The sequence below is a fragment of the Anolis sagrei genome, chromosome 4 (genome assembly GCF_037176765.1).
Source record: "Anolis sagrei isolate rAnoSag1 chromosome 4, rAnoSag1.mat, whole genome shotgun sequence".
Classification (NCBI taxonomy): domain Eukaryota; kingdom Metazoa; phylum Chordata; class Lepidosauria; order Squamata; family Dactyloidae; genus Anolis; species Anolis sagrei.
Genome location: NC_090024.1, coordinates 123981607 through 124000881, shown reverse-complemented (window position 1 = coordinate 124000881; position 19275 = coordinate 123981607). Strand labels below are relative to the sequence as shown.

At 41.6% G+C, this 19275-nt stretch overlaps 1 protein-coding gene across 7 annotated transcripts in view; it reads left to right on the top strand.

The window, feature by feature from the left end:
• CACNA1E (calcium voltage-gated channel subunit alpha1 E) overlaps positions 1 to 19275 on the top strand; it is a 575426-nt gene that overhangs the window by 469943 nt on the left and 86208 nt on the right. For all 7 annotated transcript variants that reach the window (XM_067467631.1, XM_067467628.1, XM_067467632.1 and 4 more), the window contains 2 exons: positions 10674 to 10770; positions 13461 to 13621. In XM_067467631.1, the coding sequence (XP_067323732.1) occupies positions 10674 to 10770; positions 13461 to 13621 (258 nt within the window). The remainder of the gene's footprint in view (positions 1 to 10673; positions 10771 to 13460; positions 13622 to 19275) is intronic.

The following is a 19275-nucleotide window of genomic DNA, read 5'->3' as shown; positions in this document are numbered from 1 at the left end:
GGTGATTCTGGCAGTGCCTGTAGGTGAGCGTGGGGATCTCAGCTTCCCCCGTTGATCCAAGGCAACATGGGAAGTCTCCCGTGTTGCCATGGTGGCAGCATGCGCTGATTCACCTTCCCTTTCATGCAAGTCCGCCGGAAGTTGTAGTGCATCATGGGATGGGAGCTGGCAGGCTCCATGGTGAAAGGAAAGGCAAACTGGTGCATTCTGCCAATTACAACCCAGTGTGATGAGGTCGTGATGTTCAGAAAATGTTCATACAGTAGTTGCCAATTTTAGGGACCCCAACATTGAGCTAAGGGGACCCCATTTAGAGTCGAGACCTGCAGTTTAGGAAGCAGTGACCTAGAGTAGCTCTACTCTCTGGTGGCACATTTCGTAAAAGCAAGTTGTTCATGTAGAAGTCCAATGCTGTCTCTATCTTGAACCTGACATAGTCCATTCTTTTCTTCCATAAGGAAAGGATGACTGAACAGGGATGACAGTATATAGGTTCAGAGCGTTACCTCCTTAGAGCATCGGAGCTGCTGTGTAATTGTCCAGTACATATGCATGTACCTGTTGCATGGATGTCTTGTCTATGAACACACCCAGACAAGTGTGAATGAACTATATTTTTTAGAATTGATTGTAGTTAGGGTCTTATATGTGATGGTCATTACAAGGATGGGATACAATATGAGGCAGGTATGGCTAGTTTACAGCTGACAACCAGTTACTACTTTGTTTTGTTTTATAAAAGCCTTATTAAACAAAAAGCCAGTCAAAGATAGCCATTCACCCACTGTTCTGTCGCGCGCTGGGCCTGTAAAGAATTTCGTTTAGAACAGGACGTGCAACCTTTGCCCAATGGGAAGCCAGGGGGGCCCAAGGAGAAGTTCTCAGAGGTTTTCCACCACAAATGATCTTTAGTTGGCTTGTGAAGTATAACAAAGTCTTTTATTAATGAACAATCAAACAGAAACTTCTCTTGTCTTCAATAAAGCTAAACAAATGCTTCCAGGCTTTATGCAACTGGTGGCTTCCTAATCTTGCCCACGAAGGACAGGCAACTGTCTTCAATAACTTCTTCTTTACTTTAAAGGAAAATCCCCTTTTTAACTTCTCCCAGGCTGACTGTAATCTAACCCTTACTGATGTGGGCTCTGCTACCAGGTCGAACTGCATCTCGAAGCACCGAGTGGACCTACCAGTAAAGGCTTAGATATTCTCCAGCGGGAGTTCTTTGGTCTTTAGGGCTGTTTTCCTGGAAATCTTTGGATGCTCTTAAGACTGTTTTCCCTTGGAAAGTCTTGGATGCTCTTAAGACTGTTTCCTCCCAGAAAGTCTTAAGGATTGAAGCTTTTGTACAGGGGAAGCTTGCACACGTCCTGTACATTAGCTTTCCTTGCTGAGACTGACTAAAAAATGGCTCCCTTCCCTTCCCAATTGTCCTGAACAGGGGCAGAACCAAAACTTAACGATGATGGACAGGTGATTTGCCCTATGACTGCAATCAAAGGAAGCCACCTTCCTGCAGAATCCCTGACTGCAAGCAAACATTTAATACAAAGCAAATAAATTTGGAGCTCCTGGTACAGCCGTACCAGCACACTCACAGTAAACAAACTAATTTCACACCAGTGTAACATTCAACTTTCTGAAGAAGTAAATTGATATCCATGAGAAATCATATGAATGGGAATATGTGGCCCTCCAAGTGATTTTGGGTTAAGTGCCCATAATTTCTTCCTGGTGGCAATGCTAATGAGGACTAATGTAGAGATGGGAAGGCTGGAAAAAAATAAAAAAATGGGGGGGGGGGGAACAGAAGAGTTTTTTTCCCATTTTTTCCCAAAGCCATTTCCCACCCCCCACCCCAGAAAAATTGAAAAAGAAGTGTGCAGAAACAAAAAGTCACAGAAATCTTTCATTAAGGTCTTCATGTTATATAGTTTGAATACCATGTCATAGATATATTATTTATCATTGGAAAAGATAAATATTCTACGCACTTTTCATTTTTTCCAGAAAAAATGGCTTTGGAAAAAAACGGGGGAAAACTGTTTTCGCCCCTAATTTTCCCCCGTTTTTTTTCCAGGCCTTCCCATATCTAGGCTAATGTTACTTGCAGCTTACTTCATATGGACATATAGTTTATATTTTGATTGATTTGTTGTTCCTGTATGTCACATTTCTCTTAGATTGGGATTTAAAGTGACTCTTAAATAAAATTAATTTAACAAACCAGGTATCCATAACTGACAAGAGACGTTGGTCTCCCAGAGTTCTAGTTTAAGACTCAAATCTTTACATAAGACTACACCCTCCACCTTTAAAAATACAAGTGAATTTTTTTTTGTCGTGTCTGGAGCAACTTGAGAAACTGCAAGTCGCTTCTGGTGTGAGAGAATTGGCCGTCTTCAAGGATGTTGCCCAGGGGACGCCCGGATGATTTGATGTTTTATCATCCTTGTGGGAGGCTTCTCTCATGTCCCTGCATGAAGAGCTGGAGCTGATAGAGGGAGCTCATTCGCCTCTCCCTGGATTCGAACCTGCGACCTGTTGGTCTTCAGTCCTGCCGGCACAGGGGTTTAACCCAGTGCACCACCAGGGGCTCCTACAAGTGAAATAATACAACATAACAATTAAAAACGATTATAAATATTTATTTATTTATTTGCAGTATTTATATTCCGCCCTTCTCACCCCGCAGGGGACTCAGGGCGGATTACAATGCACATAAAAGGTAAAGGTAGTCCCCTGACATTAAATCCAGTCATGTCTGACTCTGGGATGTGGTGCTCATCTCCATTTCTAAGCTGAAGAGCCAGCATTGTCCGTAAACACCTCCAAGGTCATGTGGCCGGCATGACTGCATGGAGCGCCGTTACCTTCCCGCCAGAGCGGTACCTATTGATCTACTCACATTTGCATGTTTTCGAACTGCTAGGTTGGCAGAAGCTAGGGCTGACAGCGGAAGCTCACGCCGCTCCCCGGAATCGAACCTGCAACCTTTCGATCAACAAGCTCAGCAGCTCAGTGCTTTAACCCACTGCGCCACATATACATATACATATACATGGAAAATATTCAATGCCATAGACACAAAACATATATAGACAGACTCACAGAGGCTATTTAACTTTCCAGCTTCTTGAGAGTATGCTTTGAATTCCGGCCACTGGGGGAGCTGTTGCTTCACCATCCACTTGTGACACTGATGGAGTACTTCCTCATTCTTTTGCACGCTGCTGGAGAGCTTTATGGCATCGTAAATTAGTTAAATTAGCCTCCCCGCATAAGCGGTACCTAAATTTCCTACTTGACAGGTGCAACTGTCTTTTGGGCTGCAAAGGTCAAATATATCATTTAAATCAAGTTAAAGTTCATCAGATTAATCAGTGGGGTCTTTTTCTAATTAGTCTTGACTGGAAAGGTAGAGAAGAGTGTATGCTCACCAGAAAACAAAACATAGGCGGGTTAATAGGTAATTTCTGATACTGGCCAGATGGCAAAGCAGCAAGGTTCTATATATTTATAATGAGGCCTGTTTTGTTTCCTACGCTGATAGAGAACCCGGAAAGGGAGAGGGGAGAAAAAGCATTTCTCCAAATACTCATTACCAAACCTTGCATTGGGTCAACCAGTTAAAACCTTCGTTGGCTAAGGCCATCTATTCTTGTTTTCCTGAAAGAAAATGCACAAATGACTTTTTGCACAGCCCTACTATTTACCATCAAAAAGTGGTCTTGTATCATATTTTGCTTTGTGTTTTTAGAACTCCATACAGAGCCCTAGAGCGAAAAATAATAATAATATCCAGATCAATGGCTGTTGCTCTCCCCTAATTAGGTTTTTAATCTCAAACTTCAGGAATATAATGTTCTTTAATATTCTGGGGTGCAACACTCTGTAATTTCAAGTACTAAAATTCTTTTAATTAAATCCAGCTCTGCAATCAGTTAAAATTCAAAGCTTAATTTCCAGTTGTGCGAACAAAGCATAATCTTGCCACCTTCCTTTTTGATATATTATTTTAGTAGCTTCTCTTATTATTATATGCACTCACAGGATTAATTTGGGTTAATGTTGGTGTATGATTAAAAGAGCAGTATTGATATAATCCATGTCGATAATATTTTCTCACTGTGCCAAGGAACTGAAGGGAATAGATGGATGAGTCTTACTCATGAACACACACCCAGGACACCCATGGACTCCAGATGGCAAGGGAAGATCAGTAGTAGAAGGCAAGCTGTCTTTGGGGGAAGCATATTTTCCACTGCTGATCTTCTCATTCAGGAATTCCCAATAAGCTTTCATGATACGTGGGTTTCCCCAGGACAAAAGCTTGGAAAAGGTACCTTGGAGAGCGGGGGGAAACGATTGTTCCTACCAACAACAGAGATGTTTTTGAAGTTCAAATACGTGACATTTCTAAGCTCATCCACATCACAATTTCTTTAAAAAGCTGTTAGTCAAAAAAGGACATTCTTTATCATCATCATCATCTTTATTTATACCCCGCCACCATCTCCCCAGTGGCGCAGTGGGTTAAACCCCTGTACCAGCAGGACTGAGACCGACAGGTTGCAGGTTCAAATCCAGGGAGAGACAGATGAGCTCCCTCTATTAGCTCCAGCTCCTCATGCGGGGACATGAGAGAAGCCTTCCACAAGGATGATAAAACATCCAATCATCCGGGCGTCCCCTGGGCAACGTCCTTGCAGACGGCCAATTCTCTCACACCAGAAGCGACTTGCAGTTTCTCAGGTCGCTCCTGACACGACAAAAAAAAAAATCTCCCCAATGGGGACTCGGGGTGGCTAACATGAGGCCAAGCCCCCCCCCCCCCCAACTACAGTACAACACAATATAATACAGAATGCAAAAACAAAACTTACATCAGAAAATAATTACAGTAGCAACACAAAAGAATAAAATGCTCTCTACGTGGGGTTGCCTTTGAAGACAGCTCGGAAGCTTCAACTAGTCCAACGCTTGGCAGCCATGATTCTAACAGGAGCGGAACGCAGGGAGCATACAACCCCCCTGTTGCGCCAACTCCACTGGCTACCGATTTGCTACCGGGCTCAATTCAAAGTGCTGGCGTTGACCTTTAAAGCCCTAAACGGTTCCGGCCCAAGCTACCTATCCGACCGCATCTCGGCCTATGAACCCACCAGGACTTTGAGATCTTCCGGGGAGGCCCTGCTCTCGATCCCGCCAGCTTCACAAGCACGGCTGGCGGGGACGAGAGATAGGGCCTTCTCGGTGGTGGCTCCCCGGCTGTGGAACGCCCTTCCCACAGACATTAGATTAGCACCATCTCTAATGGTATTCCCCAAAAAAGTAAAGACCTGGTTATTTGTGCAGGCGTTTGAATAATTAGTACAATGATTGGTAATGACATAGGAATGGAACAATGGATGACGAATCTGGATCATGTTTTTTTAGTGATGAGACGCTAATGAATGGTTATTATAGTAATTGTGTACTAACTGTGTGTTAGATTAGGTTATTAACTGTTTTTATATTGGTGCATTGAATTTTACTGTGTCTTGTGTCTTGTGAACCGCTGTGAGTCGCCTCCGGGCTGAGAACAGCGGTATAGAAATAAAGTAAATAAATAAATAATAAATAAAACAAATTAACACAATATAAAAGTCAGACTGGAAGGGCAGGCCAGATGGACAAGCTAAAATGATAATATGATAAAACCCTGGGTGAGGTAGGAATATAAAATGTGTAGGTAAGAGGAGCCCACGAAAGATAGTGGGGTAATAATAATAATAACAATAATAATAATAATAATAATAATCCTTTATTTATACCCCGCTAACATCTCCCGAAGGACTTGGTGCGGCTTACAAGAGGCCGAGGCCCAACACATCAATAAAACAACAGCATAACAAATACAACAATAAATAACTCATAAAACAAGCAATAAACATTAAAACAATACCAATTAACATTAGACGATAACACCATGACACATTTAAAACTAAGGCCGGACCAATGTAATAATTAAAAATTTAAAAATGCTGTGCCTGACAGGTGAAATGGATAGGTTTTTGGAGATAGGTGCAATGTGCAGACAATCTTAAATCTCTAATAAAGTGCATTTGGGACATGATGCTTGGAGTTTCCTATTCTGGGAAGGCACACTGGAACAACCACGTACTCAAACTCTTCCTAAAGACTGCCAATGTTAGGGCTTGTCTGATGTCCTTGGGGGGAGAGAGTTCCAGAGTCGGGGGGCCACCACGGAGAAGGCCCTGTCCCTCGTCCCCACCAATCGTGCTTGCGACACAGGTGGGATCGTGAGCAGGACCTCTCACATAAGGCTTTCAGTCTAGGGCATTGGAGAATGCAACATAGAGGCAACACTATAGATGAGGCAAACAGAAGTGGAATAAATAGTCACTCTCTGAAGGCACATTGGAAAAGCCAGGGTTTCAAGTTTTTCTTGAAATCTGCTAAGGGAGGGAGGGGGGCATACAAAATGGCTGTTGTATTCCAGATTTAGAGTCATTGTTTTAAGAAACTTCAAAAAGAAGCCATTGCAAGAATGATAATGATAATGATAATGATAATAATGATAATAATAATAATATATTTATACCCCATCACCATCTACCCGAAGGGACTCGGGGCGGCTTACATGAGGCCAATACAGATACAACAATACATCAACAAACAAGCAAGCAAATAAAACAATATAAATAATACAGTTGAACATATAAGCAATAATACACAACAGATTTAAAAACATTCTGGCAGGGCCAGGTGTAGAATTAAAATTTTAAAACCCTGAGCATGTACAGAGTAGGGTATGTCTAAGCATGGGGGTTTTAAAAAGTGATATGGGGGATCAATCCAACGGATAGATAAAGTGCTTCAGAGGATGTATAGAAGGAAATTGGTCAGATCGGGCATTATTTCCTTCATTCAGGGAAGGCACACTGGAACAGCCACATTTTCAAATTCCTCCTAAAGACTGCCAAAGTGGGGGCTTGTCTGATATCTTTAGGTAGAGAGTTCCAGAGTCGGGGGGCCACCATAGAGAGGACCCTCCCCCTTGTCCCCATCAATCGCGCCTGCGAAGGGAACGGGAGTGAGAGCAGTGCCTCTCCAGATGAATGAAGAGATTGTGTGGGTTCGTAAACAGAAATGCGGTCACGCAGGTAGGTGGGTCCCAAACCGTTCAGGGCTTTGTAGGTAAGAACCTGCACCTTGAATTGGGACCGGAAGATGATCGGCAGCCAATGGAGCTCCTTAAACAGGCAAGATTGGTGTCTTCCTGAAAGAGCAAAATCCTAAGTTTCCAAAATCCTATATGTTATCCTTTTTTACCCCACAGATGGAGCCCCCGGTGGCGCAGTGGGTTAGATCCCTGTGCCGGCAGGACTGAAGACCGACAGGTCGCAGGTTCGAATCTGGGGAGAGGCGGATGAGCTCCCTCTATCAGCTCCAGCTCCTCATGTGGGGACATGAGAGAAGCCTCCCACAAAGACTCTCCAAGATGGTCTTCCCTCTCCTGCCCCCCCCCCCCGTTCCCCCTCCAGTACTCCATGGAGTAAACCTTTAAGGAAGAATTGGAAAGCTTTCTGTGTGCTTCGTCATTTGAAGATCTGGCTATTATTTTGTATTCCACCACCCCCTTCCAAAAACACCCACGGGTAGACTAAAAGTTTTGTCTTTCTAACTTGCATGGAAGAGTTTTAGAATTTAACTATGTCATCTCATACCAATGACAACTTAAATCTATGTAGAAGGAAGTAATGCTGTTTCTGCTATAATAATTGGTAGAACTGTGTATTAAACCATCCTGAGCAATGAGACATTTTGCTATTTCAATTTGATGAAGTATGAGCGAGATAATTGCTTAGGCCTACCAGGCATGTAAGCATATGACGCTTCGAGCCTAGTGGCACAGTGCCTTTGGTGACAGATGGTTTTGCTCAGCAAGAGTGTCAGATCACCCATTTTAACCTTGTTATCTCATTCTTGCTCGCAATAATAGCATTTGAAAGCACCAGTCAGTTCTAGCAATAAGAGAATACTCTTGCAGGGGGAGAATGGGTTTTTTGTTTTTGTTTTTATAGCCTTAGACTTCATGATCCAGGAGACCAAGGATTTTGTTTTTTATATATATATAATAATTTTATTGAGATTTTTCTTCAACAAGGAAAGAGGGAGAACAATCCACGTGACAGGAAAGTAGGAAATTGAGGGAGGGGGTAAGGTAGTGTGGGGGAGAGAGGATGTGTTAAGAACCAAAAGAAAAAGAGATAGAGAAAAGAATATATATATATATATATATATATATATATAATCAAGGACCTCCAGTTCAGTCCGCAGAGGTGCGGGCGTTGAGTTGCTTATGTCTTCTTATGGTCTCATTCGCACCATAATCGATGTTAATTCGTAGTGGCGAATGTTAAATATTAAGTTTACAAAAAAGTTCACAAAAGCCATGAACATATTAGAGAACTGGCTTAAAGTGTTCCATCGATGGCATTTGACAGCTGTCCAACTTTCTAAATTTAATGAAAAACTCGATAGTTTATGTTGGAAATGCAGGAAAGAAACGGGAACTTACTATCATTTATTCTGGAGTTGTAAGGAGATCCAAAAATTTTAGACTTTGGTCCATAAACATACACAAAATATAATTAAAACAAAATTCGATATGAAACCTGAATATTATTTGTTGAACATAACAAATCTTGATTTAAAGAAAAATGAGGAAAACATCTTTTTTTATCTGTCAGCAGCGGCAAGAATATTAATTGCACAAAAATGGAAAATGAAAGAAATCCCTTCCAATGAGGATTGGATTAAGAAAATAGTAGAATATATGGCTCTGGATAGGCTTTCTTACTTACTAAGGGTACAAAGTAATGAAAAGCCAACAAACTGGAACCAACTAAAAGAGTACCTAAGAGGAAAAACCAAGGATTTTGTAATGTTAATATTGGACCATCTTCTTGCTTTATTATTATTTAACATGAGCCATAGTCAATGCTTGGGAAAGCATGAATTGTTGGGAGAGGTCAAATGTCGCCCTTCTAAAAGGTAACTTTGCTCGTTTCTGGGCATGGTTTTAAGATTGTGTTCTGTGGACCCCCAAGAACTCGGTACTCATGGAAGACAAGTGTAGTGAAATTGCTACTCTATGTTAAAGCTTTGGTGTATAGCTCTATGTTTACATATGGCAGATAGGGAAGAATAGGCACAGACAGGGTAGCAACAGCAGAGATAGGATTCATTTGCATATGGGAAGCCGATTGGTCATATGCAGATTAGTGTAGGCCCAGGATTTGAAAAGGCTGTTAGGCCAAAATGACAGTTGGGGAGAGCAGAGCTGAACATTCCAAAGGGGCGGAGCCAAGGGTCTGAAAGAGGCAGTTAGAGTGTGGGAGTTTGAAAATGACAGGAATCTGTGTTTGAAGAGGAGAGTTGGTTTTTGAGTGTCTGATAGAAATAAGCCGTTATGAAGATGTGTTAAAGACTTCTGATATAGAGAAGCAGTTAGTTAAATAGATCTCGAGTTTTAAGGAACATAAAGAAGAATAGTGTTGCCTTAGTTTAAAATATAATTCAGCCAAGAGTGTGTAAAGCAAGTAACATGTTTGTGAATGTGAAACATTGATAGTTTATTCAGGAAAGTTAACCAAGTAAATGATACTGATTGTAAGCCTCAAGAATGCAACAAAACACAAATGTAACCACAAGCGTTGGAGCCAGAAGTTATAAATAAACTGTGTTACTTCGTTATACACAAGAGTGTTTCATTGCCTGTGATATAAAATACAAAGGTTTAACAGTACACAGAAAGTCCCAGCCAATATAAAAGAAGAAACTGAATCAGTATAAGGTAGTAAAGAGGTTTTTAAAGAGGAAAATCTCTCTCTCCCTCGCTACAACAAGCTTTCTGGTATGGCAGCCTACCAGCCAGATTCAAATCTGTAATGGAATTCAGAAAGATCAGTAGCCATTGTGGCTTCAGGGCTGTGGGAATTATAGCCCCAAAAAGAAAACTTTTCAAGCTCTGCAATCTGATTCCAAAGTGTATAAATGTTATGGAAATTATGGAAATCATGATCAATAGCAGTGAAAGAACTCAAAGCAAGGAAAAGAAATGGCAATGTGGTGTTCTTTTGTGTCTTCTTCATATCAGCCCCCTACACAAAATATAAAAGTACAGAGCAAGAGAAAAACTGTTCATTGTGTCACAGTAAATTTCCTTCCAAGGAATTACATGTTTGGCAGGATGATTACCCATCTGCATTAAGCACTCATAGTAACAAGCACTTCTTCACACTTCTCGTCCAATATTATGCAAAGTTGGGCATACTTGATATGCCTACTTGTGCTGCACAGCTATAAGGGTGGGAGTAAATTCTTGGGAAAATAATGAATTTAAGCACATAATATATAAACTACTCTGTAGAATGGTCTGTTATGAGCCCTGGAAAATCTGTCTCCAGAAGATACAAGCTTTTTAAAAGAATTATTCAACATTATATATGTGGGCTTTTTAAAATAATAAGGTATTTCAGAAAGATATCTTTTCTGCATCATTCTTTTAATTGTAAGTTCACCCTGTCTTTGGGAGATTCATTTTGTTCTCTTCCTTTTGTCTTGTTATTTTGGGTGGGTTGTTTCTCCTTCCAATTGTGCAGGACCAACAAAGGTCGGGACATTAAAACTATCAAGTCTCTTCGTGTTCTCCGAGTCTTGAGACCATTGAAGACCATCAAGAGGTTGCCAAAACTCAAGGTATGGTTCTTTTCACTCACTCTCTTTATTTAGATTGGCTCCAATTTGAGAAATATATAAATGGTGACCACTGTCACTGTTAGATGGTTTAAGAGATCCCTTGTTCTGTTACAGTGAACCAAAAGCAAAGGAGAAAAGAATACTTATTCCTTCAATAGTTGTATGGATCATTGGTATGGTTTGGCTTCGTCTACTAGACTTGTTTAGGTTCGCTTCGTTAAAACCTTAAATTTGTTAAAACCTACTGAATTTGGTCTTTTGAATCAATTTTGAACCATGCAGGAAAAGTAAGAGGTATAATTACGATTTGAACTACTTACCCTTTTTATTCATAAATATTTCGTAATGTTCGGAAGTCTCCCAAGGCTATTTAATTTTCACAAGCATTAAGCAACTTTGGTAAAGTTTTGCTTCCCCTCCCGGGCAATGCAAAGGAGGGAGGAGGTGAGTGTGCCTAAGCACAGCCATTGTTGTAGTTTGTGAAGGGAAGTTTTGGAAAGTTTCCAGAAGTTTCAGAAAGTTTTGAAAAATTTTTTTTTAAGGAAGTGACTTTAGAATCGAACCACCAGCGCCCCCTACATCCAAAACGAGTTTTGAACCATTTTTTTTAATCAAACAAGCCTAGCGTCTACTACAAGTTAATTTTTGAAAACACTTTAACACTTTAATTCCCATGGCTTCTCCCAAATAATTCAAAGAACTGCAATTTGGTAACCCTTGTCTCTTTTGCAAAGTTCAGTTCTCAAGATGTTTAAAGCAGATATAATAACAATTAAGTCACTTTAAATGGGAATAAGAAGACCTGTATCTGATTGTCATCTCTTTTTGACCCAGTTGTTAGAAGCACTCATTTACAAGTTGTAACCCTATGTTGTATGAGAAATAACCATAATGCTGTCAAACAGCTTCAGTTTTCTGCTGGAAGTGCTGCTTCTAGTACAGTCTATCTTTTTGATTAAAACATCAATGTGAGATTAGTTTCTGGTTTTATTTGTCATGTCAGGGCAACCAGTGAATTATATTACATTTCTAACAGAACAAAGCAAACAAACAGACAAAATACAAAATTTGTGAGTTTGGTAGTTGATTAAATGTCCTTTGACCAGTATCTGGCCACTTGGAATCCTTCTGGTGTTGCCGCAAGAAGGTCCTCCATTGTGCATGTGGCAGGGTTCATGTTGCATTGCAGCAGGTGGTCAGTGGTTTGTTCCTCTTCACACTTGCATGTCGAGGATTCCACTTTGTAGCCCCATTTCTTGAGGTTGGATCTGCATCTTGTAGTGCCAGAGCACAGTAAGTTCAGCGCCTTCCAAGTCGCCCAGTCCTCTGTGTGCCCAGGGGGGAGTCTCTCATTTGGTATCAGCCATTGGTTGAGGTTCTGGGTTTGAGCCTGCCACTTTTGGACTCTCGTTTGCTGAGGTGTTCCAGCGAGTGTCTCTGTAGATCTTAGAAAACTATTTCCAGATTTAAGTCATTGACTTGCTGGCTGATATCCAAGCAGGGGATGAGCTGGAGATGTCCCTGCCTTGGTCCTTTCACTATTGGCTGCTACTTCCCGGCGGATGTCATTTGGTGCAATACCGGCTAAGAAGTGTAATTTCTCCAGTGGTGTAGGGCGCAGACACCCCGTGATAATGCGGCATGTCTCATTTAGAGTCACATCCACTATTTTAGTGTGGTGAGATGTGTTCCACACTGGGCATGCATACTCAGCAGCAGAGTAGCACAGCGCAAGGGCAGATATCTTCACTGTGTCTAGCTGTGATCTCCAGGTTGTGCCAGTCAGCTTTCGTATGATATTGTTTCTAGCACCCACTTTTTGAAGTTCAGGCAGTGCTTCTTGTAGGTAAGAGCATGGTCCAGAGTGACTCCCAGGTATTTGGGTGCGCTGCAAAGCTCCAGTGGGATTCCTTGTCTGTTTGGGATGCTTGTCTGTTCTTGAGATGAAAAGCACATGTCTGTGTTTTAGATGGGTTGGGGATCATCTGGTTTTCCCTGTAATAGGCAGTAAGAGCACCTAGAGCTTCAGAGAGCTTCTGTTCTACCATCTCAAAGCTCCCTGCTTGAGCGGTGATGGCACAATCATCAGCGTAGATTAAACTCTCTGTCCCTTCTGGCAGTGGCTGGTCATTTGTGTAGATGTCGAACATGGATGGGTGGTCATTAATCCATGGGAATAATCAATCAGAAGGTTGCATCCAATGGTGAAAGGGGGCAAGTTTGTTGGTGAGGGGAACCAGAAGCAAAATAAGCCATAGTAACTGGATCATATAGTTCTTTGCCTCTCTGTCCCTTTTTCACTCTTCTTCACACATGCACGTGCAAAGTAAAAGAGGAGATGCTATTCACAGGATTGTCATGAAGAATAACAGTTGGCCTGTAGCATCCAGAGTTCCAACTTAATATTTCCTCACCATGTAACATGTTGTACTGTAATCAGTGTGACTTAAACATTACATTTGTAAATACTCGTGATAGTAAAGAATACGGAAGAATATAAATGACTAATTATCGTAGACATTTTTGCTTTTTGGTGTTTCCCATATCAGATGTTCACCTTGATGTGGAAAAGAAAATACTTGAAAACACCTTGACTAATGATACCTTTCAGGCCCCTTATGTCCTCTTTGAGAAAAGTGTTATTATTTGCATACGATGAATCACACCTTATGGGTTTGCCTCCCTCTCAGGCAGTCTTTGATTGCGTTGTAACATCACTGAAGAATGTCTTCAACATACTAATTGTCTACAAGCTCTTCATGTTCATCTTTGCCGTCATTGCAGTCCAGCTCTTCAAGGGCAAATTCTTCTACTGTACAGACAGCTCAAAAGATACAGAGAAAGATTGCATGTAAGTACAGCAGAATAGTCTAACTATATATCTAATGTATTGTCGAAGGCTTTCATGGCTGAAATCACTGAGTTGTTGTAGGTTTTTCTGGGTTATATGGCCATGTGCTAGAGGCATTTTCTCCTGACGTTTCGCCTGCATCTATGGCAAGCATCCTCAGAGGTAGTGAGGTCTGTTGGAAATAGGAAAATGGGTTTATATATCTGTGGAATGACCAGGGTGGGACAAAGGACTCTTATTTGCTGGAGCTAGGTGTGAATGTTTCAACTGACCACCTTAATTAGCATTTGATGGCTTGGCAGTGCCTGGGGGAATCTTTTGTTGAGAGGTGATTAGATGTGCCTGATTGTTTACTCTCTGTTGTTTTGCTGTTGTAATTTTAGAGTTTTTTAATATTGGTAACCAAATTTTGTTCATTTTCATGGTTTCCTCCTTTCTGTTGAAATTGTCTACATGCTTGTGGATTTCAGTGGCTTCTCTGTGTAGTCTGACATGGTGGTTGTGAGAGTGGTCCAGCATTTCCGTGTTCTCAAATAATATGCTGTGTCCAGGCTGGTTCATCAGGTGCTCTGCTATGGCTGACTTCTCTGGTTGAAGGAGTCTGCAGTGCCTTTCATGTTCCTTGATTTGTGTTTGGGCAATGCTGCGTTTGGTGGTCCCTATGTAGACTTATCCACAACTGCATGGTATACGGTAGACTCTTGCAGAAATGAGAGAAGAAATGCTGGACCACTCTCACAACCATCATGTCAGACTACACAGAGAAGCCATTGAAATCCACAAGCATGTGGACAATTTCAACAGAAAGGAGGAAACCATGAAAATGAACAAAATCTGGCTACCAGTATTAAAAAAAACTCTAAAATTACAACAGCAAAACAACAGAGAGTAAACAATCAGGCACATCTAGTTACCTCTCAACAAAAGATTCCCCCAGGCCATCAAATGCTAATTAAGGTGGTCAGTTGAAACATTCACACCTAGCTCCAACAGACAAGAGTCCTTTGTCCCACCCTGGTCATTCCACAGATATATAAACCCATTGTCCTATTTCCAACAGACCTCACTACCTCTGAGGATGCTTGCCATAGATGCAGGCGAAACGTCAGGAGAAAATGCCTCTAGAACATGGCCATATAACCTGGAAAAACCTACAACAACTATATATCTAATCACAAATGATTTTTGTACACTTTCTTCTAGGAAATATTTGGAGCGGTCCACACTAAATCCCACAATAGCCTTCTTTCAGGATTGTATACATCGTAGGAGTTCAGGGGTCCTTAAGAGTTTTCAATTAGTAGCTTAGCTTTTTAAAAGGCTAAGCTACTATATCCTCTTGAGTAGGTAGAGACCACAGTTTCACTTTTGAATGAGCCTGTTTTAGTTCAGACTGATGGGAAGACAAGTTTCTTTCAGAAAGAATTCTGCCCAGAGGCCTTAAGGTGAAAAAATGCATTTTAGTCCTCATTTTGAGTTGCCAATTGGCTGAGAAAGGGGGTATACAAATACAGTAAATAAATAAAAAAAAATTCAGAGATTGGAGGAGGTCTCTTGGTGATTCTTAATCCATTCAGTTCTAATTCTTATTTTGCAGGGCTTTTTTCTTTTTTTTTCTTTTTTTCTTTTTTGAGCATGTAGTTCTATGCTTGTTGTTATTGTGTACCTTCATGTTCTCAATTAGGGGTCCTCAAACTTTTTAAACAGAGGGCCAGGTCACAGTCCCTCAAACTGTTGGAGGGCCAGATTATAATTTGAAAAAAACATGAATGAATTCCTATGCACACTGGACGTATCTTATCTGTAGTGCAAAAAACACTTAAAAACAATGCTATAATTCAAATGAAGAACAATTTTAACAAATATAAAATGATTAGTATTTCAATGGGAAGTGTGGGCCTACTTTTGGGTGATGAGATAGGATTGTTGTTGTTGTTTTGTGCTTTCAAGTCGTTTCAGACTTAGGTTGACCCTGAGCGAGGGCCAGGTAAATTTATTTATTTATTTACTATATTTGTATACCGCCCCTCTCAGCCTGAAGGTGACTCGAGGTGGTTTACATTTGGCAATCAATGCCCTACAAGATAAAAATGCAGTCAAAAACAATTACATATAAAATAACCATGTAAAAAAACAAATAAACAATTAACAATTAAAAGCATAAAATACAAATCTCAGCGTCTCATCGTTAAAATAATTTTCCGTCGCATCGTCTTTGTCATTCCATGAGTCTCAATCAATCAGTTATACTGTGTCTGCAAATGCCTGCTCGAATCGCCAGGTTTTAACTCTCTTTTGAAATGTCAGGAGGGAGGGGGCCAATCTAATGTTCTATAGCCGAGGGGCCACCGCTGAGAAGGCTTTGCCTCTCGTTCCTGCCAACCAGATCTGCGAGGAAGGTGGGAATGAAAGCAGGGCCTCTCCGGAAGATCTTAAACACTTAGATGGTTCATAGGAAGAGATGCGTTCGGACAGGTAAACCGGACCAGAACCGTTTAGGGCTTTAAAGGCTAAAGCCAGCACTTTGAATTGTGCCTGGTAGCAAACTGGCAGCCAGTGGAGCTGGCGCAACAGAGGAGTTGTGTGCTCTCTGAGTGCCGCTCCTGTTAACAACCTGGCTGCTGTCCTTTGGACCAATTGAAGCTTCCAATCATCATCATCATCATCATCATCATCATCATCATATGTAATTACTTATTAATCGCCCTCCATCCAAGAATGCTCTAGGCGATTTACAGCTAACAGTCTTCAAAGGCAGCCTTCAAAGGCAGCCCCAAGTAGAGAGCATTGCAGTAGTCTATACGGGATGTAACCAGAGCGTGGACTACCATAAATGACCTTGGAGGGCCGCATCCGGCCCCCGGACCTTAGTTTGAGGACCCCTGTTCTAAATTATGGCAGCCCTAATACCTTAAGTTTGCCATAATTAAGAACTTGAAGGCATACAACAACAAACAACAACAAGAGCAACAACAACAACAACAACAACAACAAACACAGAACTGCATGAAACCTTTCAATGTGTCTAGGTGTGGGTGGAAAGCTTTGTTTAGGTGTATCGCCTTCCTTTGATTCTGTGAAAGATTGTGGCTTGGGTTTTCATGATAGAGCAGGAATTTGAACCTTGGTCTCAAAGAATCCTAGTTCAACTCTCAAACTACACTTTTTAATATCCAAATATATACAACGATCTCAGTAACCTGATGTCTATTCTATAGCTGTAGAATAGCATATGTTACTTCTGTTATGGTCCATCTGGAGTCGGAAAATACGAGAACATAGAGTCCCACTTTCTGTTTTTTTCTTTCATCAAGGCTAAAGTATTTATTTATTTGCTTCATCTGGGCATGTTTAGCCTGAAGAAGAGAAAGCTGAGAGGAGATATGATAGCCATGTATAAATATGTGAGAGGAAGCCACAGGGAGGAGGAAGCAAGCTTGTTTTCTGCTTCCTTGGAGACTAGGACGCGGAACAATGGCTTCAAACTACAAGAGAGGAGATTCCATCTGAACATTAGGAGGAACTTCCTGACTGTGAGAGCTGTTCAGCAGTGGAACTCTCTGCCCCGGAGTGTGGTGGAGGCTCCTTCTTTGGAAGCTTTTAAGCAGAGGCTGGATGGCCATTTGTCAGGGGTGATTTGAATGCAATATTCCTGCTTCTTGGCAGGGGGATGGACTGGATGGCCCAAGAGGTCTCTTCCAGCTCTTTGATTCTATGATTCTATGATTCATTTATACTCCACCTTTCTCACTCCACAAGGGACTCAAGGCAGCTTACAGCTCCGGCAAAAATACAATGCCGGTAAAAAACGACAATAAAACAATAACGTATGCTTTGTATTCATTTGATATGGCCTCTGTGCTGACCATACTAAATCTTACAGGGCCTTTAAAAAGCCTTTTGTGTTCTACTCAAAGAGGGGAAAAAATGAATTCCCAATAGTCTCCCAGAACTTTGCTCATTGGGTGACCTGTACAATTTTACAGGAATATTGGCAGACTGACGAGTTCTTCCCTTGAGTTGTTAAAGCATGTTCTACCAGAGCTTACATAAACATGTACACCAGGGTGAGTGATCTGGAGCTTTCCAAATGATGTATTGTTCAGGAATAGATAGCCCACATGTGCAAGGGGATCACTCAAATAACAACAAATACTGCTAAGTAATCTGTTTTTATTTCTGCCTCCTTCACCCTGATAGTATACCAAGTGAATTAATTTCTTAGCATCCTTTCCTTTAAACAATCCAGTAGCAGTTATTCCATATGCGAGGCCATTTCCCTCATTCCTCTAATACAGTGGTTCTCAACCTGTGAGTCTCCAGATGTTTTGGCCTTCAACTCCCAGAAATCCAATAGCTGGTAAACTGGCTGGAATTTCTGGGAGTTGTAGGCCAAAACATCTTGGGACCCACAGGTTGAGAACCACTGCTGTAATATATGCTGTCCTGAGTCCCTCTGTGGAGGTTGAGAAAGGACGAGATATAAAAGCCCTCAATAAATAATCTATATAAATAAAAATGTAATGTTCGTTTGTGGGATTAACAGAACTCAAAAACCACTGGACGAATTGACATCAAATTTGGACACAAGACACCTAACAACCCAATGTATGTTCTTCACTCAAAAATTGATTTTGTCATTTGGGAGTTGTACTTGCTGGGATTTATAGTTCACCTACAATCAAAGAGCATTCTGAATCCCACCAATGATGGAATTGAACCAAACCTGACACACAGTTCTCCCATGACCAGCAGAAATTACTGGAAGCGATTGATGGGCAGTGTCCTTTGGTTTTGGAGTTGTAGTTCACCTACATCTGGAGATCACTGGACACAAACAGTGATGGATCTGGACCAAACTCTACACAAATACTCAATATGCCCAAATGTGAACACTGGTGGAGTTTGGGAAAAATAGAATCTTGACATTTGGGAGTTGTAGTTGCTGGAATTTATAGCTCACCTACAATCACAGAGAGCCCCCGGTGGCGCAGTGGGTTAAAGCACTGAGCTGCTGAGCTTGTTGATCGAAAGGTCGCAGGTTCGATTCCGGGGAGCGGCGTGAGCTTCTGCTGTCAGCCCTAGCTTCTGCCAACCTAGCAGTTCGAAAACATGCAAATGTGAGTAGATCAATAGGTACCGCTCCGGCGGGAAGGTAACGGCGCTCCATGCAGTCATGCCGGCCACATGACCTTGGAGGTGTCTACGGACAACGCTGGCTTTTCGGCTTAGAAATGGAGATGAGCACCACACCCCAGAGTCAGACATGACTGGACTTAATGTCAGGGGACTACCTTTACCTTTACCTTACAATCACAGAGCATTCTGAACCCCACCAACGATAGAATTGGGCCAAACCTCCCACACAGAATCCCCATGTGGTCCACAGCAACGCGTGGCCGGGGGGTGGCTAGTAAATAAAATAAATATGCATCACGTTTTGTAAATTCAAATATAATCAGAGCAACTCATACAGTAAGCCGAGGCCATCCAGCCTCGGCTTTTAAGCAGAGGCTGGTTGGCCATCTGTCAGGGGTGATTTGAATGCAATATTCCTGCTTCTTGGCAGGGGGTTGGACTGGATGGCCCATGAGGTCTCTTCCAACTCTTTGATTCTATGATTCTATATGCATCACAATAATGCATGCATCTCT